This window comes from Panthera uncia, chromosome X, assembly GCF_023721935.1.
Source record: "Panthera uncia isolate 11264 chromosome X, Puncia_PCG_1.0, whole genome shotgun sequence".
NCBI lineage: Eukaryota > Metazoa > Chordata > Mammalia > Carnivora > Felidae > Panthera > Panthera uncia.
This window is the reverse complement of record NC_064817.1, coordinates 90,706,498-90,733,694: the sequence shown is the minus strand read 5'-3', so window position 1 is coordinate 90,733,694 and position 27,197 is coordinate 90,706,498. Positions and strand designations below refer to the sequence as shown.

General features: G+C 41.9%; 1 protein-coding gene across 6 annotated transcripts in view; it reads right to left on the bottom strand.

Annotated features, from left to right (window-relative positions):
• Positions 1-651: 651 nt before the first annotated feature.
• Positions 652-27,197, bottom strand: part of PLS3 (plastin 3) — a 91,722-nt gene continuing 65,176 nt past the window's right edge. For all 6 annotated transcript variants that reach the window (XM_049644221.1, XM_049644220.1, XM_049644224.1 and 3 more), the window contains 13 exons: positions 24,506-24,635; positions 24,092-24,224; positions 20,955-21,036; positions 19,425-19,590; positions 16,863-17,005; positions 14,151-14,246; positions 9,689-9,884; positions 8,083-8,161; positions 6,543-6,657; positions 6,186-6,319; positions 4,799-4,922; positions 4,474-4,598; positions 652-1,455 (listed from right to left, as the gene is read on the bottom strand). In XM_049644221.1, the coding sequence (XP_049500178.1) occupies positions 1,323-1,455; positions 4,474-4,598; positions 4,799-4,922; positions 6,186-6,319; positions 6,543-6,657; positions 8,083-8,161; positions 9,689-9,884; positions 14,151-14,246; positions 16,863-17,005; positions 19,425-19,590; positions 20,955-21,036; positions 24,092-24,224; positions 24,506-24,635 (1,656 nt within the window). In that variant the 3' untranslated portion in view covers positions 652-1,322. The remainder of the gene's footprint in view (positions 1,456-4,473; positions 4,599-4,798; positions 4,923-6,185; positions 6,320-6,542; positions 6,658-8,082; positions 8,162-9,688; positions 9,885-14,150; positions 14,247-16,862; positions 17,006-19,424; positions 19,591-20,954; positions 21,037-24,091; positions 24,225-24,505; positions 24,636-27,197) is intronic.

Sequence of the window (27,197 nt, the reverse complement as noted above, 5' to 3'; positions counted from 1 at the left end):
AAGAGAGGGAGACACGGAATCCGAAGCAGGCTCCAGGCTCTGAGCTGTCAGCACAGAGCCCGACGCGGGGCTCGAACCCACGAACCGCGAGATCATGACCTGAGCCGAAGTCGGACGCTTAACCAAGTGAGCCACGCAGGCGCCCCCACAAACATCATTTTATATAGTGTGCCAGAAAAAGAGAACGTTGGGGGGGGGGGGGGGGGGAATCTGGCAAGCGCTACTGGCAAACTAAGGGGCAGAAACATGAAGAGACTAATTATTATGTAAATGCCTTTATTTGAACTAATACATTGCTACCAGATTACATCACTTTTCAGAGTTAGAGTAACATTATGATCTTGAAAACTATAGCAAATAGCTGGACAAAGCAAGAGTACATTAAGTCCTACATACATATTTTTATTCTTTAGTGACCACATCTCCTTGTCTTAGGTGTAAAACTGGAAAATTGATGGTACACTTAGCATATCCTGTCTACGGTCCGAGCACACTCTCTCCTCAAACGTGTCATTCAACAACATTTTTAAATCCAAAGAGAGAGTCTGAGGATACAGGTTGTAACACAAAGAAGCATATACTGAACCAAGTGTTTTAAGATAAGATGCGTCAATTGTTTACAGCTTGGGTGTGAGAGGCCAGGGTATGCAAATTGGAAGGTCCGTTTTGTTCCTCTACCTATAATGTATGGTTTTTACTTACTTGAAGACCCCTTAAAAAAAGTAGCAAAATCAGCAGTCTTATTTAATGTAATCAAAATATTCTTAAATGTACAAAAAAGATCATGTAGAAAGAATACTGTAAAAAGATACTGATTTTCAGAATAAAAGAATACGAAAAGCTTCTATTACACTCTGCACAGCCAGTTACTTCTGCCAATTTTCAGTACTACGAAGAGAAAGCAAAAGGTACTCCTATCCAAATACCCTCCGACCACAGTTCTCGAATGAGAACGAGCATACTGGATGGAAAGCAAAATTATGGTCTAAGAATATTCATATCCAATCATCTAAGCACGTCTCAAGATGTGGATGTTCTAGGAGGGAAAAAGATACACAGACATAACATACAGCAATGGGAAGTATCCAGGGCAGCAATCTAGGAGGAGAGAGTAAATGAGTTGGCCGTGAGCACATTTCAGGGGTGCCTGACAAATCCAACCTCGGCGATGGGAAAGGGGAGTCGTTTTCATTCAACCTCTTTCCCCTGTGGGCTCTCAGGATGACCAACAGTTCCTTAAGCCATGAGCACATCACCTGGAAATAGCTGACCTGGTAACCATGCACCTGGGAGCAAGGCTGTTTGTATTCAAATTGGTTATTTTACACTCTCTTCATTCCCCTGCCCATCAAGCATGCAAACACGGTCATGACCATCTTGGGCTTTACTTCCACAAGGTCTTCGGGGAGAGCATACACCCGGGCTCCAATTCTTCTAGCCATGGACACCGCGTACCTGTTTTTGGAGGAAACAGAAATTCAGATGAACTTCTTGTTAGCGAAGGACAGGAGAGGAGACGTCGGTTTCCTCTTATCATTTGGCTGGGATGCAAAACTTTCATAGTGTGGGAGTTCGGATGGGAACATTTTGCTTTTTTTGTTGTGTTTTGTTTTAAAGTTTATTTCTATTTATTTTGAGAGAGAGAAACAGAGAGTGCATGCATGTGTGGGAGAGGGGCAGAGAGAGAGGGAGACAGAATTCTAAGCAGGCTCTGCACCATCAGCTAGAGCCTGATGTGGGGCTCGATCTCACGAACTGCAAGATCATGACCTGAGCCCAAATCGAGAGACGGACGCTTAACCGACTGAGCCACCCAGGTGCCCCTCAGTGCCGCTTTTTAAAGGCATACCTATAAACACCAGCCAGGTGAAACATCGATTTATGTATTTATAGCTTATTTCCTTTTCTATAAGGAGTCTGATCTATCCACACGTCCTATTTTTCATTAGGATGTTTGTCTTTAAATACTTATTTTTCAGAATCTATTATTATAAGTTCAGCCCTTGTCTCTTCTTTTTCATGCAAACAATTTTCAAAACTTAGTATTTAGTTTATGGTGTGCGTCACAGTTTTTTTTTCCAGACGCTTAATCAACTGAACCACCCAGACGCCCCTGGTTTTGTTTTGTTTTGTTTTGGTTTAGTTTTTTTGATGTCACTCTTAAGTGACACCAGATTTTTAAGCTCTACTATTTGGGACAGATTTTATCCACTCCATTTCTCCAATATGCAATGAGAATTAATTTTGGAGCACTGACATGACATGACAATGAAAAAATATGTATATATAAAATATATATTATATATAAAAAATATATATAATTATCCAGACTGGCTATATAATCAATGTTGACAGTTTCATTGAACATGTAATAGGATAACAGACACTCTCATGTGATCTTAGAGAAAGGGGGTGGAAATCTGTGTCACATGTCAAATCCAAGCTGCTTTGGTGGATACAATGAATACTTCCAAAAAGTCAAGGGCGGGGAGTCTACACGGTACATGAACGGAGTGGTCAGAATAAGGAACGGAAAAGGTACACAAAATACGGGAAGAAAGAACTGATGTGTCCAGTGGAGGAAATTTGCAAGAGCACACTTCAATTAATGCATGAGACATTTCTAGGTGTTTTGTGACACAAATCTTTGAAGAGGACCAAGTCACTGAAAAAGGAAAGTTTTTCGGTGGGCTCATTTTCAGTGTATGCTAGTCAAGCTTTCATGGGTCACCTGTAAAAGCAAGTCACAGTCTAGGTCTTTGGTGGGGAAGGGAAGGGACAGGTGGAAAAGCCCTTGTCAATATCGTTGGCTTGCAGAAAATTTTCAAGGCATAGGTAGTTTCAGTGGAGGGTTAAGCATCCTGCTCATTTAGGGACCAAGATAATAAACTCAACATATGTAGTAAAGGTGCTTTATGCCCAGTAAAAAAGACATCAGTAAATAATGTGTTTCAAAAAAGAATATTTCTATCTACTCTTATCTGCGGCATGAATGTTTTTTTTTCTTTCTTTTAACATTTATTTATTTTTGAGACAGAGAGAGACAGAGCATGAACAGGGGAGGGGCAGAGAGAGAGGGAGACACAGAATCTGAAACAGGCTCCAGGCTCTGAGCTGTCAGCACAGAGCCCGATGCGGGGCTCGAACTCACGGACTGTGAGATCATGACCTGAGCCAAAGTCGGACGCTTAACCGATCAAGCCACCCAGGCGCCCCTGTTTTTTTTTTTTTTTTAACGTTTATTTATTTTTGAGACAGAGAGAGACAGAGCACGAATGGGGGAGAGAGAGGGAGACACAGAATCCGAAGCAGGCCCCAGGCTCCGACCTGTCAGCACAGAGCCCAACGCGGGGCTTGAACTCACGGACTGCGAGATCATGACCTGAGCCGAAGTCGGACGCTTAACCGACTGAGCCACCCAGGCGCCCCGGCATGAATGTTCTTAGCTCATTTTCCTCTTGTAAGTCTGTAGCTGAGTCACATTAAAACCCAAAGTATATTATTTCGGTAATTCCCCAAAGCAACAACTGATTGAGCACCTACTATGTCAGGCACAATGCTAGGCTCATATATATTTTATTCATTTCAAAATCTCTAAGTATTATTTGTTCCCAATCTACTGATGAGTCTGAGGCTCAAAGAGGTATCCTCAGGTGACACCATTCTTCTTTTTTTTAAGCTTATTATTAAAAAAAATTTTTTTTTAATGTTTATTTGTTTTTGAGAGAGAGACAGAGAGAGTGAGCGAGCATGAGCAGGGGAGAGGCAGAGAGAGAGGGAGACACAGAACTCGAAGCAGTCTCCAGACTCTGTGCTGTCAGCACAGAGGCCGACACAGGGCTCGAACTCAGAGCTGTGAGATCATGACCTGAGCCAAATTTGGGCACTCAACCAACTGAGCCACTCAGGCACCTCTATTTTTTTTAAGTTTATTTATTTTGAGAGACAGAGAGAGAAAGAGAGAGAGAGAGAGAGATCACAAGCAGGGGAGGGGCAGAGAGAAGGAGAGACAGAATCCCAAGTAGGCTCCACGCCATCAGTGCAGAGCCCGATATGTGGGGCTTGAACTCACAAACTGTGACATCATGGCCTGAGCCGATATCAAGAGTCGGAGGGACCCTGAACTGAATGCGCCACCCAGGCGCCCCTTTAAAGTTTATTTTCATTTACTTTGAGAGAGACAGAGAGAGAACAAGCAGGGGGAGGGCAGGAGAGAGGAAAGAGAGAATCCCAAGCAGGCTCCACGCGGCCAACGCAGAGCCCAATGCAGGGCCTGAACTCACGAAACATGAGATCATGACCTGAGCTGAAACCAAGGGTCGGACACTTCACTGACTGAGCCACCCACCTGGGCGCCCCTCAGATAACGCCATTGTTCAGCGGCAGAATCTGAGCAAGAATGCGGACGTGCCCGGCTCCAAAGCCTGTGCTCTTGCCAGGATATTAATCACTACTATCATTGGTATCTCTTACTTGGCATTATTATGCTTGTCATCTTCTGTCAGATTGCCACTCTTAACAAGGTCGTAGTTTATGCAGCCTGGCTGGATGGCATCAATTAAATCCACAACCGCCAAGCTGGAGCTGATCGTCTTGTCCTAGTGTAAAAAGGACAATGAACCTGAGAGTTTCAGTATGCACAAATTAACACGTGATTACTTATAGATTACTTATAGATTACAAAGCCCAGTGAATTAAGAGAGTCTTGCACTGACGAAGAAACCCAACGGCTGCCCTTCCAAATTACTGGCACTTTCCGGCAAACATGACGTCTAAGAGTCAAATGTGGAACTCTTACCTTAAAACTCTGAATGGAAGTTGATTTTCCAGCCTCACTCAATGTTCTGTTCACCCAGCTTACGATGATGTCGTCATTAGCTTTCTGCCCGTCTCCAAGGTCTTCCAGAACATTGAGGGTATATCTAAAAGAAGAAGCAGTGTTGTTGTAAGTGATGAATCACCGAATTCTACTGCTGACGCCAATATTGCACTGTATGTTAATGCACTAGAATTTAAATAAAAATTTGAAAAGAAAAACATGAAATTGGGGGGGGGAGCCTATGTAACTTAGAACTGTAACATAAACTAATAATAAGGAAAACAAAAATAGAAGAGGTGGAAGAAAAGGTCCTAATCTACTTAAAAAAAATTATTTTGAGAGAGAGAGAGAGAGAGAGAGAGAGAGAGAGAGAGAGAATCCCAAGCAGGCGCCACACCGTCAGCACAGAGCCGGACGTGGGGCTTGAACTCACAAACCTTGAGATCATGACCCGAGCCGAAATCAAGAGTCAGATGCTTGGGGCGCCTGGGTGGCTCAGCTGTTTGACTCAGGTCATGATCTCACGGTTCGTAGGTTTGAGCCCTGTATCAGGCTCTGTGCCGATGGTGTGGAGCCCACTTGGGATTCCCTCTCTCCTTCTTTCTCTGTGCTTTCCCCACTTGCACTCTCTCTCTCTCTCTCTCAAAATAAATAACACTTAAAAAAGAAAAGAGTCTGATGCTTAACTGACCGAGCCACCCAGGCGCCCTAGGTCCCAATCTATTTTAGGGAAAAATATGCAAACAATAGAAAGGTGCTTTGTCTTCTATTTCTTTTATCCCTTAGGTTTGAAAGACTAAAGATTTCATGGAAGGAAATTCATATTATATGAAAAAAAAAATTCAAATGGATCCAGGGACTGTTCATAATTTTTGCTTCTTTTTTTTTTTTTTTTTTTTTAATTCACTGACACTAAATGAAGCTCAAGTCTGCATGCCAGGCTTCCTAGTAAAACAGGTGAACAGGGGTGCCTGGGTGGCTCAGTTGGTTAAGCATCTTGATTTCAGCTCAGGTCATGATCTCATGATCTTATAGATCGAGCCCCACGTCAGATCTATGTGCTGACAGCCTGTGTGGGATTCTCTCTCTCTGCCCCTCCCCGACTCATGCTCCTCTCTCTCAAAATAAATGTAAAAAACTTAAAAAAAATAAAACCAGGAAATATTCACAGTTCTGCTGCCTGGCTTTCAAGGAGGCATCTCCCACTGAACACCCAGCATGTATTCGTTACTTAAGCCCACTTAAGAGTCTAAATACAAACATTTCAAAGACATAGTCACTGACACGTCTGCCTGAAAGTAACAAGAAGTAGATCACAGACCATTGATTGCAGCGAAGCGTGAACAGCTCGAACTGCGTACCGTACCTTCTCATCAGCTGCCAGACCAAAGCTAAAGTCAGAGTTTGGTTTCCATCATTCAGGTCCTGCCCTCCAATACCGACCAGGGAGAATTTGGCAGGATGCTTCCCCAGTTCAACAGCATAGTTGCAGTTTTCCAGCTGTAAACACACAGAAGGTAAACGGTTAAAGATTTCTCATCTGTTTACTCCGCGCACATATGTGAGTACGTGTTTGTGACGCGGGGTGCTCCACACACCAAAAGAAGTCAAGACACAGTTCCTGTTCTCAAGAAGCTCAGACTCAAGAGTGTTCTAAACGAAAGAAACACACGGAGAATAAAAACAGCCCGTAACAAATCTGTGTGGTGACTGAATGATCTACCTTTTTCATGTTGGCTCCGAGTTTTGGGTATGGAGGTTTATTGACCTTACTCCAGTCAACAGGAACTTTAATTCGTTCGTACAACTGTAAGATTACCAAGGCGTCTTGTAGGTCACTAAAGATTTAAAAAGAATTCAATCAGTGTTTTCAGACAGCCAGACTTGGTTTCATGAAAAGCAGTAACAGTACAGTGGTGACTAAAACATAGAAAACCTGAGCAACGATGGAAGAATAGCTGAAGAAGCTGTGGTATATATACACAATGGAATATTACTCAGCCATCAAAAAGAATGAAATCTTGCCATTTGCATCAACGGGGATGGAACTAGAGTGTATGATGCTAAGCGAAATAAGTCAGGCAGAGAAAGACAAATATCCTATGATTTCACTCATATGTGGAATTTAAGAAACAAAACAGATGAACACAGGGGAAGGGAAGGAAAAATAAGATAAAAACAGAGAGGGACGCAAACCATAAGAGACTCTGAAATACAGAGAACAAACTGAGGGTTGATGGGGGAGTGGGAGAGAGGGGAAAATGGGTGATAGGCATTAAGGAGGGCACTTGTTGGGATGAGCGCTGGGTGTTGTATGTAAGTGATGAACCACTAAATTCTACTCCTGAAATCGTTATCACAACTATGTTAACTAAATGGGATTTGAATTAAAAAAGTAAATAAAACCTAGAAAACCACAGATAATACCCCAGGCTCCTATTTTCTATCAGTCTGTCCCCAAAACAAAGGTAACATCATCTTGCTCACTTGAAATATTTATTGAGAGCTTACTTTTTGCAAGGGACTATTCTAGAAGCTGGGCAATAGGACAAAAATTCCCTGGCCTTACTTTAGAGTTACAGAGAGAGACAATAAACAAGTATATGGATAAACAGATCATTTGATTTGGGGGTGTATATAACTGCTATGGAGATAAAAAAGAACTAGGGTTAGGGTTAAGGAGCGTTAGGTGCTGGGCCGGGTCTGAATTCGTGGTTTGAATATAGTAAGGGAGTAAGGCATTAGAGGCAGAAAAGAACATTCCATGCTGAGAGAACAGTGAACACGAAGGCCTCAAGACATCATGGATGGTCTACCTAAGGCATTTCTTGGTCTCTGTTTCAAAATATTAACTATCTGTTCCCTAGGGTGTTAGAAAGACATCCTTACATTCTTTCACTTAATGATCATATAGAGAAATAATCTGGGCTTCTGCATATCTGGAAAATAATGATGGATGTCACCACCAAGCATTTTCCACTATAAATGACCACTGTAAACTAACTTTTTTTGAGAGAGAGGGAGAGAGTGCGGGCAAATGGGGAAAGGGGCAGAGGGAGGCAGGGGAGAGACAGAATCTTAAGCAGCCTCTACGCTCAGTGCGGAGCCCAACACGGGGTTCGATCTTGAGCTGAATTAGGAGTCAGACACTCCACCAGGCACCCTGTAAACTAACATTTAGAAAATGTTTAGAGCTGTAATTATTTCTGTGGCACCCACTCATGACGTTCCTAATTGTTTATAAGAAAAGTAGAAAAGCTTACGCATAGAGATGGTTTACGTGGGGATTAACACCAAGAGAGTTCATCCAGTTACGGAAGGTTCTTTCTTCACGAGTTTCTCCTATTAAGAATATTCACAAAGTTTATATATTAATGCAACACCTTGTATATGTGCATATAATATGAAAGCATATGTAAGATTATTTCATTTCCTCTGTACAGATCTAGAGGTTTTCTCCAATATGAATCTCCAAACATTCTCTACACGTTCTCTCTAGATACATGCTTTTTACTGTTTTTATTTTTTTAAAGTTCATTTCTTTATATTGAGAGAGAGAGAAAGAGAGAGAGAGAGAATCCTAAGCAGGCTCCATGCTGCCAGTGCAAAGCTTCAATGTGGGGCTCAGTCTCACAAACCATGAGATCATGACCTGAGCCAAGATCGAGAGTCGGACACTTAACCAACTGAGCTACCCAGGTGCCCCCAGATACATGCCTGTTTTTAAAAATCTATTCATTTTATTTTAAAATTAAAGAATGCAAATTTATAATCAGTTAAGCAATTTAGAGGTTTATGAAGTTTTAATAATCTTCTGTCCCTTGTAATCCTTCCCCAATATCTCCCAGAAGTAACTGATGTGATCAGTTTTACATTAAAAAAATTTTTGTGGTTAAATGAACCCTCTATACTCATGAATTTACTTCTTCTTTCTACACATTTATACATTCTAAGCTACACACGAGTACTCATTTTACATGCCTATAATACTACACCAATAAGTTACTTGAAACTGGAAAAGCATAAAGAGAGGGAGACACGGAATCCGAAGCAGGGTCCGGGCTCTGAGCTGTCAGCACAGAGCCCAACGCAGGGCTTGAACTCACAGACCGCGAGATCATGACCTGACCCGAAGTCAGATGCTCAACCGACTGAGCCACCCAGGCACCCCATTATTATTTTTTTTAGAGAGACAGCATGTGAGCAGGGAAGAAGGGCAGAGGAGAAAGAGAATCTCAAGCAGGTTCCACGCTCAGCACGGAGCGTGACGCAGGGCTTGACCCCACGACCCTGGGATCACGACCTGAGCTGAAATCAAGAGTCGGGCTCAACTGCCTGAACCACCCAGGCGCCCCTTAAAGATTTTATTTTTAAGTAATCTCTATACCCTACGTGGGGATCAAATTCAAAATCCTGAGACTAGCACGCTCAACTGACTGAGCCCGCCGGGCGCCCCTAGTATTTTTTGAGTAGGGGAGTAGAAAAGGAATCGGGGCTAGTTCTGGTTAGTCCAACCATGGATGAATGAAATAATACTGTAAATTTATAGGTCAAATTTAATGCATATGTACATTTGCGGGGGGAGAGGTTTAAAAAGTGATCCAATTCTAAAATATTAAAATAAAGCACTGGTTTACTAAGTGGCCTTAAGCTAAGTGATCCGTGACTCCTTTACAAGTTTCCTTGTGTCATCCTTTTCTATCAGCTGCCACTTTTTACTCAGCCTTTGGGTCTACTTCCAGCAGATATTTGCTAAGGGAAAGTGGATAAGGAAACGTATTAAGTCAAGATCCTGAAATCATCGTGGCCTACGTAAGATATTTCCACTCTGCAGTCCTGCACATTAGAATGTGAGAAACCTTCAGTTACCTTCCAATAGAGTCCAGTCAATATCCTGGTTCTCTGGCTTCGTTAGTGCTGGGTATTTATTGAACAGGTTAGCCACAAAGGCCAAGTTCAGTTTGGGGTTTCCACTGACAACATCAGCAGGGGTAACAAACTGTCTGCAACCTAACTTGTCTGCTTGTTGAAGCATACTCTCTGCTCTCTTCAAATCATCTGTTTCCTGTTGAAGTAAAGTAAGAAGACATATTGTAAAAGGCTAAAAATACTAAAAATATAGAAACGTTTCCCTACAATGATAGGCTGGATATACAATTCTACTTTCTCTTAGCCAACACATGGTATTTATTATAAAATTGTTTGTGGAATGCAACAGAAAGTTGGCTGTATTTGATTGCAGTACCTTAAAAATACCCTAGGTGGCACCAGATGATTTATCTAAGGATAATACATTTAATTCCATTGGGATTACATCTGCTAAAACTCATCAAGAAAAAAGCGAAAACTGCTCAGATTTTTCAGTTGGGCCCTAAGGGAGGTGTAAGACTGAAAAAGAGAAAATAATTATGAGAAAATAATTTAAAAATAATAATCAAGAATCGCAGTCTCCAATGATTTGATTTCAGGTTTATTGTGCATTTCAAATTGTAGTTTTTCTCTTCAGGGATTTTTATTTTAGTTTATTTTATTTGTTTACGGTTTGCTTTACTTAACTTTTCCACCCAGGAAGAAGCAATGTTGTGCATTTCTGCAAAGAATACTTACTTTCAACTAATTCCTAGGACTCCCAACTTGTTACCTTCTTCCCCATTCTATTTTTTTTAATGTTCATTTTTATTTTGAGAGAGAGAGAGAGCACTAGGGTGAGTCGGGGAGGGGTAGAGAGAGAGGGAGACAGAATCTCAAGCAGGCTCTGCACTGTCAGCACAGAGCCCAACGCGGGGCTCGAACCCAGAAAATCTGAGATGACTGAGCCGAAACCAAGAGTCAGAAGCTCAACCAACTGAGCCACCCAGGTGCCCACCCCATTCTATTTTTTTCCCTTTTTCTTTTCCCCCCTGGAAAGATGCATGCTGAGCTCTTGATCAACATAGGATTTGGTGAAGAATGTGAGTTACCCAATCATTTCAGACCAGTGTCAAAATTAGTTTCTCAGACGCCCAGTATTCCTGCCTCCCAATGCTACAAGCAAAAAAACCGGGAGCTACAGGAGGCACAGTTGCTTTGGGATTTTCTGTGTCTAGTGACCTATGTTTGGAAAAGAACACAGCAACACTCTGAGAAGTTCCTATATCTGTACACTACAGTTTGTCCCAGGGCAAATGTAGCACTTCTGGACAACAGTGTCCCCTATAAAAAGGTTTTACAATTGGTGGGAAAAGAAGAGATAAAGCTAAAGGAAGCTTGAGGAATGTTACTTTTAAACTAACGCTGCCCAGAATGTATAATTTGAGGGTTTTAACTTTGTCTTCAAAATTTTTTTTTAACGTTGATTTATTTTTGAGACAGAGAGAGACAGAGCATGAACGGGGGAGGGTCAGAGAGAGGGAGACACAGAAACAGGCTCCAGGCTCTGAGCTGTCAGCACAGAGCCCGACGCGGGGCTCGAACTCACGGACCGCGAGATCATGACCTGAGCCGAAGTCGGCCACTCAACCGACTGAGCCACCCAGGTGCCCCTTAACTTTGTCTTTAATGGGTGATGCTCCTTAGTTTTTTAACCTCCAGTGCGATACCTTGACTGTGTAGGACTCCGGAACAATGTGTATTCATTGTGTTACCCTTGTAACCTTCTGCAGCCAGTAACCACCAGAAGATTGGCAATTGAGTGGGATTCAACGTTTCTTCAGGATTCTCTGTGAGCATATAGTGAGTTCCTCTCAGAGCCTTTTCTATTTCTTGTAACCTGTCAGTTATTACTTTAATATTGTTTGATTTATGCTATTTACCAGCTTTATCTTAAAATCCCTTCTTCACTGATCATCCTGGCATTCTTAATGAAGCATTGACATAATATTGGAACAGAAGGAAGCTTTAAAATAGATGAAAACCAAAAACTTAAATAGTCAAATATACAATAGTGAAATAAAAATAATCAAATCCAAAAAAATATATATGCAAAAATAACTTCAGCTCCTATCTTGCACTATATTCAAAATTAACTCCAAACATATACTTCTAAATGCAAAAAGCCAAACTCTAAAAACCTCTAGGAGAAAACATAGGAGGAAATACTTGTGACCTTGTATTATGCTAAAATTTCTCAGATACAACATCAAAAGCATGATCCGTAAAAGAAAAATGACGAAATTTGACTTGGCTAAAATTAAGAACGTCTGTTCTTTGAAAAACGTTGGGAGAAAACAGTTGCAAATCACATATCCGATAAAGGATTTGTATCCAAAATACATAAAAAACACTCAAAACTTGCTAATAAGAAAACAAACAATGCAATTAAAAATGGACAAAATGTTTGAACAATGGCGATACATGGATGGTAAATAATCACAAAAAAATGTTCAACATCACAGGTCACTAGGGAAATACAAATTAAAACCACAATGACAGATCTTTTAACACCTGTTAGAATGAGCCAAGTTAAAAGGGCTAACCACACTGAAGTGTTAGCGAGGACGTGGATGAACTGGAACTTTCATACACTGCTGGTGGCAATGTAAAATGGTACAACCCCTTTGGCAAATGAATTGGCAGCTTCTTCAAAAAGTTAACCGTCACCAATAACCATACCCCATCACTCAGCCATTTCACTCCTAGGTACTTCCCAAAGAGAAATGAATGCACATATTTACACAAAGACTTCTATATGAATGTTCATAGCAGCTGTAGTTGTAATAGCCCCAAACTGGAAACAATCCAAATGTTCAACAAGTGCGTGGGTTAACAAATTGTGGTATGTCCATTCATCGGAATATAATTCAGCCTTTAAGAAGGAATGAATTTATGATACATGTGACAACATGAATGAGTCTCAAAATAATTATGCCAAGCGAAAGGAGCTACACAAAAAAAGAATACATACTACAGGGGTCCATTTATATAAAATTTGCAAATATTCAAACTAATGTAAAGTGAAAGAAAGCAAATGGGCGGTTGCCTGGGAAGGGGGAGTAGGGGAAAGTGGCAGGAAGGAATTATAAAGGATCACGAGCAAACCTGATGTGATAATGGATTTAAAAAAATCAGTCATCAGTGAGGCCCTAAAGAAGGTATAAGGTTGAAAAAGATGAAGAAGGACAGTGAACAACAAGGGAAAAGCGTGAGCACGGGCTCAGGGAAACATCGCTGGATAGGAGACCTGGAACAAGACTGTGTAGGGCCTTAAATGCTAAGCAGAACATTTCGGACTAAAGACTACAGTCAATGGGAATCCTTGAAGGACTCTGAGGAGGGAAGAGACAAAGGAGTGTTTTCAGATCAATCAGGGAAGACTGAATGGAGAAGAGCTGTATCAGAATCAGAATCAGTTAGTATCCTGGTGCCATTTACACAGGCATAAGGTCATCTGGTTAGCCTTCCCAGACAGCTCCCTAGTGCACAGGACAGCCCCTCATCCATACCGAGTGACTGAACCAAAGAGTCTCACATCTAACATACAGACAGAAATACACGTACACAAGTCAGTTACAAGTTCAGTTCCGATAAGGGCAGTGTAAATGGTTTAGACAGTATAATCCACTCAATCCCACTGCATAATAGGGTAGAAATGTGGATTTTCTTTCCTTCTTCTTCTCCTTTTTTTTTTTTTTTTTTTAAGTAGGCTTCATGCCCAGCATGGAGCCCAACGCGGGGCTTGAACTCACAAACCGTGAGATCATGACCTGAGCTGAAACCAAGAGTCGGGCGCTTAACTGACCGAGCCACCCAGGTGCCCCCAAATTAGTACAGTGCATCCTATATCTAATAGGTACAAAGAATAAACCAGGCGAACGTAGAAACTTGAGACTAGTCTAGTCCAACTCCTTACTTTATGGATGAGCTAAGTGAGATCCAGTATGGGGAAGAAATGTGTCCAAGGTCACTGGACAAATCAATGACATAAGCAGGGAACATGTTCCGTGAATGATTCCCCATATTGGATTTCAGGGATCAGCAGTTTGTAAACATAGTCACATTACCCTCAACACAGGAATATTACAGATGCATATATGAACATAGAGTCACTAAATGTCTTACTGTGATTACAATCCAAACGCCTGGAAAAGGTTAGTTTCTAACACTTATTTCCTCACCCTCCCTTTGAATATTTTATGCAATCCATATAAACCAACAGCGCCATCACTGTGGAGCTCACTAATAAACTGTCAAAATAAACCAAAGCTAATCTTTCTGCCTTTGAATTACACCCACAGCAATACATTTTAAAGTAACGCTTAAAAGTGTCAACACCACCACACGCAATTATAACAATTCTTGCTATTTAGAAGAAATGGACAATGATTTTGTAAGACTGTAGAATTTCAATACTTACATTGAAACCCGACATGTTAATATCTATCCGTGGTTCCCCTTCTTTTTGTCCTTTTGGTGCAATTTGATTGAGAAGATGGAAATAGGCTTTGGAATCCTACAAGTGAATTGAAAATTTCAGTGAGATCACATTTACAAAGAATGAATGTATCCTCTTGTCCCATGTTTGTAAGGATATTTGCATTGGATTTTGGGAGAACAGATGGCAGAAATCTCTGCCTTCAAATCTAACGGATCTTTCCCCCAGAAAAGTCCATCTATCTGGCCTAACGTCTGCCTTGAATATGGATAACTAGATTTTATCATGACTTCACAATTGATTAACATTACCCATAATACTAGTAAACACATAACTAGTTCTGTACCTTCACTGAATTACTGAAGTCAATAAGCTTGGTAGACAAAACAAGCAAGAAAAGAAAGTAGGAGCAGAAATCCAGGAAGCATAGGGAAAGAGAAAATAAACAGGTTACATCATTACAAAACACGATATATACCATAACCTACAGAGAAGAGATTAGCTGTGTTAAAGATGTATTTAGTTGTAGACTTAAATGACCATTCTTAAATGAGTAACACTTGAGTGGGTGAAATAACACATTTAACACTTTGTGACCTGAATATACTTAGCCAAACAAGATTTTTCTTTTTAAGCTCCTGAACTCATTTATTCTTTGAATGTTTTTGCTTGGAATTCCAATAATTAAAGCGGTGTTGCTCATATGGGGGTGGGCTGCGTGACTTCGGGCTGTGTGGACACGCCACAGAATACAACTTGAAAACCAAACATTTAATAAGGGTCCCCAACACACCTGTCAAGTAAACTGCCTTCAGGGGACTGAAATGGATCACCGCTGGGAAGGTGATCCTCCAATATAGCAGGACTCGGAATTCCTATGTAATATTTTTGTAATCCGAAGTGTTAAACATCATGATAGTAAAACAGAGGATTACTGACCCTTGACAGTCCAGACAGGCTCTAAAGGAATGTTCCTCCTAGTAAGCTCTGTAGATTATGTGCACCTTAATCCCCGGGGGGAAGCTGTCCAATATGCAGATTACTGGATCAAAACCCAGACCTACCAAATATGAACCCCTGGGAGTTACCCAGAGCTGCGTCTTAGATGAGCTAAGGCAAGTGAGTTTGACGCATAATGCCATAAATGATGCCAAGAACGGGGAGAATCAGGTGAGTGAAATCCATTTCAGACCAATTCATGAAATGCAAACCCAAATGCTACCATTAGTGGGCATAGGATTTGCCTCCCTGTAATAGGATATTTACTGTTGCAAAAATGTGTTTGCTCACAATTTCTTTCTAAAGGTGCATAAACAATTCATGATCAAATCCTATGCACTTGAGAACAGGTAAAGAGCAGGCCCAGCATTGTATGTACTATCCTGAAAAGGGCTTTGCACGTGGAAATTGAACTTGAATACAGATAAGTTGGAAGCCCTTTTTCACATTACCGAACAATGCTTTGCTTTTTAAAAAGATTCAAGGCAGGCTTTATTTATTTACTTTTAAACAGGATTTCCTTTTGTACATTTAAAATACATCCCAGAACGGAAAACCCATTTCCAAGTGGTTTTTGAGAACACATCTAATGCATACGGCAAAAATATACCTGGCCAAACATGTTGTGTAAGTTAAAAGAAGGGATGGGGAACCAGCTGGTCTTACAATTTTGGAGCTATCCTGAAGTTTCACTGATGAAATCAGTATTGCCAATATCCCATCACTTCCTCTCACCGCTGAACGCATTGATGTGACCACAGACTATTGTTTTCATAGCCCTGTGGGTCAGTGACATCTGGTGAAGATCCTTGAGTTTGTTCCCTGTGGCCCAACGTCTGGATTTTGCAGAGAGTCGAGGCAATTAATGAGGACTCTGTGATATTCGCTATGGTAATTGTGGCCCCCTCTCTCTGGGAAGCCAAAGCAACATGTGGTAAAGGACTTGATTTTCTTTTTCTTTTTTTAAAGTTTATTTATTTTTGGGAGAGAGAGAGACAGAGAGACAGAGAGAGACAGAGAGCACACAAGCCGGGGAGGGACAGAAAGAGAGGGGGACAGAGGACCAGAAGCAGGCTCTGTCCTGTCAGCACAGAGCCCGACGCGGGGCTCGATCTCACAAACCACGAGATCACGACCTGAGCTGCAGTCGGACCCTTAACCGACTGAGCCACCCAGACGCCATTTTGCAGGTCTGTTATGTGCCAGGTATCGTGTTAGAGGTGGGATTTAGCAGGAGGGCCCTAGTGCAGGGGCTGAGGTAGGAGACACAGACATATGTTAAGAGCTCATCACTACCCTCCGGAACTCAGTGTCTAATGGTGGGAGCACATGACAGAAGAGAAGCCAAACATGAAAGACGAAGGGGAATCTCAGGGCCCTTTCTCTCTCTTCTAGAGCTATACTAACAGATACACTGAGGTCTGGGAAAGGCAGTTAGGAAGAGGCTAGTCATGGCCCCCCCTTCTATACTCCATGTTTAACAGTAGGAAGAACGTAGAAGTTAGGACTAGAATACTTGTACCCTTTTTCACAGAAGCAGAGCTAGACTTGGGGCTAGTGCTCGTTACTAGGTTTTGTCTCTTACTGAAAACTACCATCGGGGCCAAGGGCCAACAAGGCCTGGTGATACACTGGCAGAATTCCCTCGCTGCTCATCACGTCGCCCAAGAGTGTGATCGTTCTCTGCACCGTTACCTTGATGTCAGCACTAAAGTTGTTGATTTTTTGCCAGCCCGAGTTTTCCAAATGAAAGTTGGCCCATCTAAGCAGAAGCTCTTCGGGAGACAGTTTCATGAGCTCCTCCAAAGTCTCCCCGTCTCGAAGTAAGGCAGCCAAGGCTATAAGGAAAAAAAACCCCACAACCAATGTGTTATCTGACAATGGTCATTGTAAGTTCATTTGGTCTTCTGACGCTCCGTGAAGTTGGACGTGCAAAAACTAGCATGACCTAGGTCCTCAGTTTTAGGTACGGAGAGTCTAATAAAAGCTAAATACAGAAGTAGATAATTATGCAATGATATAAAGATACTGTGTTATGAAGATACACAGCAAATATACAATACTATAATGTATTGTTTTTATTATTCTTCACATTCCAAATGGCAAATAAGTTACAGGTTTTTGTAAATGCTTCTTTATTTAATTTAGAGAGAGAGAGAGAGAGAGAGAAAATGTGTGTGCAAGCAGGCAAAGAGCAGAGAGAGAGAGAGAGAGAGAGAATCCCAAGCAGGCTGTGCACTCAGCCACCCAGGCACCCCAAGTTACAGTTTTTGAAACATTTTTACATTATGTCATATACTTACCTAAATTGTCCTTGTTTAATAATATTAACATCAGAGATTGGGGGAAGGATGTTAAAAATATTGGAGCCTTTATACTTAACCTTTTGACTACAGAACAGTACAATACAGTACAGGAACACTACAGTATTCACATTTATTTTTTATAATTTTTTAGTGTTTATTTTTGAGAGAGAGAGATAGAGTGCGAGTGGGGGAGGGGTGGAGAGAGGGGGAGACACAGAACCTAAAGCAGGCTCCAGGCTCTGAGCTGTCAGCTCAGAGCCCGACGTGGGGCTCGAACTCATGAACTGTGAGATCATGACCTGAGCTGAAGTCGGACACTTAACTGACTTGAGCCACCCAGGCGTCCTGGTATTCATATTTAAGTATAGTTAACTTACTCCTGAAGGGTTAAATATGGTTTTTAAAAAATATTTTTACTTTTTAAAAAAAGTAATCTCTACACCCAACATGGGGCTCAAACTCACAACCCCCAAATCAAGACTTGTATGCTCTACAGACTGAGCCAGCCAGGTGCCTGGGTTAAATCTATTTTTAATGGGATATAATTCAACTTTACATTTTCTATAGCACGTAACATGTAAAAGCCCCTCAATTATTATTTTTTTAGAGATGAATGGGTGTTTTTTTATGCTTATTTTAGAGAGAGAGAGAGACAGAGACATAGAGTGTGAGTACGGAGGGGCAGAGAGAGGGAGACACAGAATCCAAAGCAGGCTCCAGGCCCTGAGCTGTCAGCACAGAGCCCGATGTGGGGCTTGAACCCACGAACTGCGAGATCATGACCTGAGCCAAAGTCGGATGCCCAACCGACTGAGCCACCCAGGCACCCCACCGCTCAATTATTTTTTGTTGTTGAATGGAATGTGTAGAAGAAGCCAAAGGTTTTTGGTAAATATTCCCTCAGGTAATAGAGAGAAGCACGGGTGTCTGCATAGAGAGCCATCTAAATTTTAGCATTGTTTTAGGAGTAAGTCATGCCGTCCTAATGCAATTATTACCTCCCATAAGATAAAAGGAGGTTTATATTGAACAAGAAGACTGAAATTGCCTGATTTCCGAAGAGGTCTAAGTAATGCTTTTATCAGGCCAGTTTCATCTTTCACGGACTCTGCTTCACGCCATGTCACTTTGACCCTGAGGGATTGAAGCAAGGGCAGAGGCAGCATGGTCACTTGTCCAGGACCCTCCATTGGCTCCCCATCTCCACCAAGTCAAAGGCTAGAAAGGATTAAACACCATGACATCTGTGCACCTGAGACCTTGGCAAAGAAGAGTCATTTGATCTATTACACAAGCCAATGTAATTTTATTTTGTTGTCCTCTTTTCCTTTTTGAACAGACTTCAACTCCTTTAATAAGACAAACACCACCGAGAAGGTGGCTAGCAACGAGAGGAATTATACTTGTTCAAATATAGGTACCTTGGAGTGGACCAAAAGAGAAAGTGTAATGGTGTCCAAAGTGGCCCAAAAGTCTTACGATGGATGAATGTGCAAAATGAGACGGTCGACAGACAGTCTGGGACTTTGAAACTGCTGAGAACCCCAAATATATATTCCCCAGAAGTCACTAGGATTGAGAGACTGATTTCTGGAATAAAATCGGAATATTTGGAGTGGTGCTTCATATTTTAATTTAGCTTTACAGGAAGAGGGTAATGTGTAAGAAGGATGATGCTTCTGCTGGTTCAGGACATATGCGACCATCAAGGGCAGGTTGGCATGGTTCTGAAGAGATCTAAATCAGCGAGAGAATAGAAAAAGCACTAAAAATAATACTAAAGAAGAAAAGTTGTAATCAGGCTGTTTTCCTGAATAACACTATAGCATTACCTTCTGTTAATTCTAGTTATCATCTAATCACCTCAATTAAGTGAAAGCACAACAGTCTGCATGACTAGGAACAAAATAACCAATAAACAACTTTCAAAATAGTGACGATGTTCCATTACCTTCATTCCTGCTTAATTCAATGTCGGCGAACAAACCGATCTTAATGATCTGCCAGAGCAGTCCCAAAACCAGATGGGGTTTCCCAGCCCGCAAATCCTCTGCACCGATGTTCACAACGTGACACCCAATGGCAGAAGCAGAGTTCAGTGCCAAGTTCAAGTTTTCCTGCAAGACAGCCAGTTTACACATTTGCTTCTTGACCTTTCCATTTTTTTAGGAGCCTACACCCTTCACTGAAAATCATGCTCAACGAGGAAATGAGTTTCAGCCATACAGGATCCATAGAAAACAAACTCCAGACAACAAATTCCAGACTTTGGCGTTAAAAGCCTAGCTGCAACAAATCTCATCCTTATAGTTATTGTCCTTTCCAGAATTCTATGGGAAGTTACCGTGGTATTTTAATTTGGTCTCTTATTTGGTCCTTTCTCACAAAAGGAAATGGACGAGAGACGTAGAGTCAGTATATCCATGTGGGTTAAGTGTTGCATTTTTTTTAAGACTGTATTTTTTAAATTTTTTAATTTATTTTTTAAATTTACATCCAAGTTAGTTAGCATATAGTGCAACAATGATTTGAGGGGTAGACTCCTTAATGCCCCTTATCCATTTAGCCCATCCCCCCTCCCATCACCCTTCCAGTATCCCTCTGTTTGTTCTCCATATTTAAGAGTCTCTTCTGTTTTGTTCCCCCCCCCATTTTTATATTAGTTTTGCTTCCCTTCCCTTATGTTCGTCTGTTTTGTATCTTAAAGTCCTCATATGAGTGGAGTCATATGATATTTGTCTTTCTCTGACTAATTCTGCTTAGCATAATCCCCTCTAGATCCATCCACGTAGTTGCAAATGGCAAGATTTCATTCTTTTTGATTGCTGAGTAATACTCCACTGTATATATATACCACATCTTCTTTATCCATTCATGCACCGATGGACATTTGGGCTTTTAAGATTGTATTTTTAAGGAATCTCAACACTCAACACGGGGCTGAAACTTACAACCCCGGGATCAATAGTCGCATGCTCTACTGACTGAGCCAGCCAGGTGTCCCAACTGTTGGGTTTCTCAAATTACCTAAACGAGGTCTATTCCACGCACCTGAAAAAGTTCTAGAGGTTTCAAGCTCCACATCCCAAGAGGTGCTCTTGCCTGAGGGAATTTTGTTATCTAACAGGGTAATACTCACTTGATGGAAAGGGAAAATGCTCCATTCCTTAAGCATGCTAATTAACTAAGAGCTTAAATATTTTTTCTTTATTTCTGCATGCTTGAACACAGTATGTAATGAAAAGAACATAGGGCTTTGGAGTTGGACCTGGATTTGAACTTCAGTTCCAACATTAAGCTTGGACAAGCTCAGAAGCCTTTCAGAGTCCCAGCTCTCCTCTGTCAAATCTGGATAATGGTCCTCAACTCAAGAGTTGTTATAAGAATTACACGGGAAGATACACAGGGCAGAACCTATGGTCTTCAGAATAGGTCCTCACATGGCAGTTTCCCTGAAGAGGACAGGAAGACCGATGCGCACCTGAATGATGAAGGGCGTAAGTTTCTTCTTGTTGATGGCTCTTTCATCAATTGTATCAGGAACTGAAAGGTTGATCATTTTACTGAAACAAAAATTAAACAAGGAGTTGGTTTACTTTTAAAGAGCCTGTAAACATCACAATATTTTAAGGCTTATCCCAAAACGCCACTCATGTAATCTGAAAACGATACATGCAATATGTGACTTTCATCATGTTGATCACACAAGAAAAACTATACATGTGAAAAACTCAAGTTGAAAAAAAAGACCAACGTGTTTGGTCCAGTAGCTGGGTATTTCTGAGTTGGGCATGGGGGCATACTCTCTCATTTAAATTTTTTGTATTTTCCACATTATTTTATTAGAATAATTTGGATGGTGAAAAAAACCTTACTAAATAACTTTAAAACATTTTTTAATGTTCATTTATTTTTGAGAGAAAAAGAGACAGAGCACAAGTGGGAGGGGGTCAGAGAGAGAGGGAGACACAGAATCTGAAACAGGCTCCAGGCTCTGAGCTGTCAGCGCAGAGCCCGATGCGGGGCTCGAACCCATGCACCACGAGCTCATGACCTGAGCCAAAGTTGGATGCCCCACCGGCTGAGCCACCCAGGCACCCCCATAAGCATTTTTAATTGCATTTTACATACAAGTAGCTTTTACTAATATTTAAAAAATTAATTAGACATAGCACAGAATACTAGATCATTTAAAATAGAAGAACTCTTGGATCATCTAGACTAGCGTTTCTCAACTCTTGACTATGTATTAGAATTTATCTGTTGTTTTTGAGGGGGGCGGAGAGGCAGAGAGAGAGGGAGACACAGGATCCAAAGCAGGATCCAGGCTCTGATCTGTCAGCACAGAGCCCGATGCGGGGCTTGAACCCACGAGCTGTGACATCATGACGTGAGCCGAAGTCGTACTCTTAACGGACTGAGCCACCCAGGCACCCCCTGAATAAATTTTAAAAACAGATAAAACCCCACACTGAAATTCTGTCTCTTCTAGATTGTGTAATTCACAATTAAAAATGACCATTTATTGGGGCACCTGGGTGGCTCAGTCAGTTAAGCGACTGACTTCACGATCTCACAGTTTGTGAGTTCGAGCCCCGCGTCCGGCTCTGTGCTGACAGCTCAGAGCCTGAAGCCTGCTTCAGATTCTGTGTCTCCCCCTCTCTCTACCCCTTCCCTGTTCAGGCTCTGTGTCTCTCTGTCTCTCAATGATAAATAAACGTTTAAAAAACTTAAAAAAAATAATTTAAAAAAATGACCATTTATTCACAAGGAGGTAAATTCGTTGAGCATGAGATTCTTTCATTCACCATATTTACTGAGCGCCTAAATGATGAGTTAGGCACTACATTTGGTGCTAATTCAGTGGTGAGAGAAAGGAAGGTTCTGCTAATTATACAAGAATCTAGGACTTCTTTGGAAGAATCTCATCTGGTAAAATTTGGACTGAGATGCTAACATTTTAGATGTTTATAAACACTGCCTTAAAACATGTTATTCTGCACAGGGAAAACCATGCTTCTTTCCATGTAAAATTTCAATATGAAATAAATAGCATCATGTGATTATTTCTCTGTATTAAAACACAGGGGGGCATTATTTCTTTAGTGCCTATATATAGACAGAAGAGGAGATCTCTTACGGGTTTTAAAAACATTTCTTTATTTACTTATTTATATTTGAGAGAGAGAGAGAGTGCGAGCAGGGAAGGGGCCGAGAGAGAGAGAGAATCTTTTTTTTTTTTTTTTTTTTTTTCCCCAACTTTTTTTTTTTTTTTTGGGGCAGAGGGATGTAGAGCTTGAACGGGGGAGGGGCAGAGAGAGAGGGAGACACAGAATCCGAAACGGGCACCAGGCTCTGAGCCGTCAGCACAGAGCCCGACGCGGGGCTCGAACTCACGGACCGCGAGATCGTGACCTGGCTGAAGTCGGACGCTTAACCGACTGCGCCACCCAGGCGCCCCGTGAGAGAGAGAGAATCTTAAGCAGGTTCCATGCCCAGCACAGAGCCCGAGGTGGGGCTTGATCTCCCAACCCTGAGATCATGACCTGAGCCGAAAGCAAGAGTCCCATGCTCCACCGACTGAGCCACCCAGGCGCCCCTTCTTACTTTTTTTTAAAAATTATTTATTTATTTATTTATTTTTTAACGTTTATTTATTTTTGAGACAGAGAGAGACAGAGCATGAACGGGGGAGGGGCAGAGAGAGAGGGAGACACAGAATCCGAAACGGGCACCAGGCTCCGAGCCGTCAGCACAGAGCCCGACGCGGGGCTCGAACTCACGGACCGCGAGATCGCGACCTGAGCCGAAGTCGGACGCTCAACCGACGGAGCCACCCGGGCGCCCCCTGGAGCCCGCTCTTAGCCATCATGCCGCACTGCTTCAACAGAGTCCATCAACCGACAAAGTGTTGGTAATCTTACATCCTTTCTGCCAAGATACTGCTGCCTCTGGGGCAGCAGGAAGAACACCCACATTTTTCAGAAGTAAGTAATTGGAGAGTGAGAACTGAAGAGGAGTGTCGCTTCTTTTTTTCGAAGCCACGGTACTTTAGAGATAAGTGGACACCGACATACTTAAGTCCAGCAAAGGTGGTCCTGGTCTGCTTGCTCAAGTGATGAGAAGAAGCTGGAAGCTGATGGCTTCTTTATAAAGTGGTCCCCACTCTAAATGACTGAGTTTTAGATTCATATTTTGGTGGTCCTTTCTCAGACATGCTCAGAGATGAAGTGGGGAGAGCCCTGACAATGTTTTTAATAATTTTTTTAAGTTTCTTTCTTTCTTTCTTTCTCGAGAGAGAGAGAGAGAGAAAGAAAGAGAGAGAGAGAGAGCATGCGTGGGGAAGAGGCAGAAAGACAGGGAGAGAGAGAATCCCAAGCAGGCTCTGCGCTAATGGCCCAGAGCCCGAAATGAGGCTCGAACCCAAAAACCAGGAGACTGTGACCTGAGTCGAAATCAAGAGTCGGACCCTTAACCGACTGAGCCACCCAGGCGCCCCTGAGCCGGGACAACTGTCAATTCTAGTTATTTCCCAATGTCAAGCATCCAGAAACAGATATATCAACCATGTGGAAGACTGTCTGGGAAACCTGGATCTCAAATCAACCAACATCTTACCAAAGCACAATTCCGTCACCAACAGCTTTGAACAGGTCATCGGTGTTTGGGTTCATTGGTATAACGTGTCTGCAATCGGGATCATTTTCCAAAGCTTTGTTTATCCAGTTAACAAAAGCGTATTTTTCTTCCTCTAGAATTATGTTGAATAACAAGAAATTATTACTTTTATTGCTGTAGAGCTCTGCTATAACAAAGCCTATCCTTGCACACATTCTATAGCATCTCTCGCAAGCTACAGTAAATAGTCATAATGCCTTTATGGCAAGAAGTGATCCCGAGTTGAATACAGGCCACAAAGTGCTTCTACTGTATTCTTAATTAGGAGGCAATGTTTTTCTCGGTCCCCTCCTTGACATGCATTCTACTTAGTTCATTGTGTTAGCCTAACACGGGCGAAACTATTACTATTACCTGAGTAAGAATGCTGTGTTCCTTCACTGGAAAGCTCTGAAGTGCCTCCCAGAGCACAAATCCCTTCTTTCCTGTTGATCGCTTTGCGGAAGGTTTTGGCAATATCACTGCTTTTTACCTCTTGGAAAATCTATTGATGAAAATGCATCGTTAATTCGCGATTCATTTTAAATTAGGCACGAGGAGAAGCCCAGCCCTCTTCTTTCACACTGCGATCAGCTGCATGGTCCCACACAGGTGCCGAGCGTTAAAGGCCACGGAACACTGCGCTCGAGGTTTGAAGCTGGTAAATCAGTACCACGATACTGAAAATGAAGCCAGAGGCAATTGCACACACTTGTGGAAAACGTTAAGTGCCACATGCATTGAATCCGCTTTAAGCCGAAAACTGGCGTGGTTCAAAAGCATACATAAATCTGTTAATTTTCTACCAACAAGTGAGCCTTTGTTCGTTCCCTGGAGAGAAAAGGCTGAGGGATCTATCTCCCTTCTTTAACCACAATTCTTAGTGCAAAGAAAGGTGAAGTTTTTAGGACTCAACCCCCCCCCCCAAAACACACACACACACACACACACACACACACACACACACACACACACCTTTTTGGATACAATGGTAAGGGCTTGTTCAATCAAAGTTTACAGAGTAATAAGGTGAAAGAATGCATTCAGTTGGCAGCAAAGAGACAACTATGGAGAATGAACACAAAAAAGGAGCTTTTCAGTGATTGTCTTGTTTGAGCATTTATAAAATCCAGCTTCTCTTCAAAATTAGGAGCATGGCTAACAAAATTAACATGTACATTCTAATTATACAAAGCTTAATTTCACACCCTACCCTAACCGCCTGATTGAATGAATGGACATTCTAAAGGACTACCTGTATATGTCTGTCTATTTATTTATTTTTAAGTGTTTATTTATTTTGAGAAAGAGATAGTGAACTAGTGGGGGAGAGGCGAAGAGGGAGAGAGAGAATCCCAAGCAGGCTCCACGCTGCCAGCACAGAGCCCGACATGGGGCTCAATCCCACAAACCGCGAGATCAGGACCTGAGCAGAAATCAAGAGTCTGACACTCAGTGCATTGAGCCATCCAGGTGCCCAGGACTATCTGTATATTTTTCAAGACTGGAACTCCCCTAGGCCCAAATTTGTTCCTGATCTACCAATGCACATGGCTCAAGTAGCCACCTCCAGTAAAAAGAGAGCAAGACGCAGTATCTTCATAAAAATTTCTTTACAAGGTGTTTACAACACGTAAGTGGACTTACAGAAAGAAACGTATGACCCTAATGGAAAAGTTGCTCAACAAACAGAAAAGAAGTCAAAGGCCTTTGGCATTATTGACAAGTACATACATACACACACATACACACACACACACACACACACACACACACACACATACACACAGCACATCTCAGGAGGTACAGCCTGTGTTTGAAGTTCATAGACCAGGATCACGATATCTAGCAGTTCAGGTTGTATCTGTGAAAGCAGGCAAGAGGAGAAGCTTTAGATCCAGCTCCCTGTGCCATTAACCAAGTCCTGGTTTTGCACAAGACAGTGTCGGGCCAAAAGCAGGGAGGGCCTTTTGATATTTAGATTTTCCAGAAGGGCACCTTTCTGTCCTTAATTCACTAATCTATTAATCCAAATCAGAGTGACTTTTTTGTAACTGGTGTAAAAGTTGTAGGTATTGCTGGTGGCCCTGTCACAACGTCATGCTTTCCTCTTAACCTTTCTAAGATCCTGACTCTCCTTGGACTTACAAACCCAATTTTATTTAGGAAAATAGTTAGGAAGCAGTTAAGTTCCACAAAATCAAGCTTACTCAGTTTCCACAGCTGTGAGGTTTTTTTTTTCTTTTTTTGCTATAACTGTAATTTCTTGAGGTAGAGTTTTGTTATTTCTTTAATTTAAAAATTTGTAATCAATTAATTTTTTTTTTTTTGAGAGACAGAGAGCGCACATGTGAGCAGGGGAGGGACAGAGAGGGAGGGAGAGGGGGAAGAGAATTTTAGCAGGCTCCATGCCTGGAGTCCCACAAGGGGCTCAATCTCGTGAACCCTGAGATCACGACCTGAGCCGAAATCAAGAGTCGGATGCTTAACCGACTGAGCCACCCAGGCGCCCCTATTTTTACGTTTTTAAAGATTTTATCTTTTAAGAAATCTCTACACCCAACATGGGGCTCCAACTCACAATCCTAAGATCAAGAGTCGCATGTTCTGCCGAGTGAGCCAAACAGGCACCCCTCTCGACATAGAATTTTAGAACGAGTATGCACACAACCAACAAAATCACTTTTCCTCCTTTCTGGCCATTATACTGACTCCTATTAAGTACCAGTAGCATAGAGCTGATTACTCATGCAATCTGGATAATTTCTGAATTATTGAAGTGATTTTTATGTACAATCTAATTTTTTAAGTCCAACTTTAATTTCATTTACCTCAATTTCACAGCCAAGATCATACAACAAAATGGCGACCAGCCATTATCAAAGGGCGACCGACCCCCTTTGATAACAATATATCTACTCAGCAAAAACATAATATTTGGGGCACCTGAGTGGCTCAGTCGCTTAAGCATCTGACTTCGGCTCCGGTCATGATCTCACCGTCGGTGAGTTCGAGCCCCGCATCGAGCTCTGTGCTGAGAGCTCAGAGCCTGGAGCCTGCTTCGGAT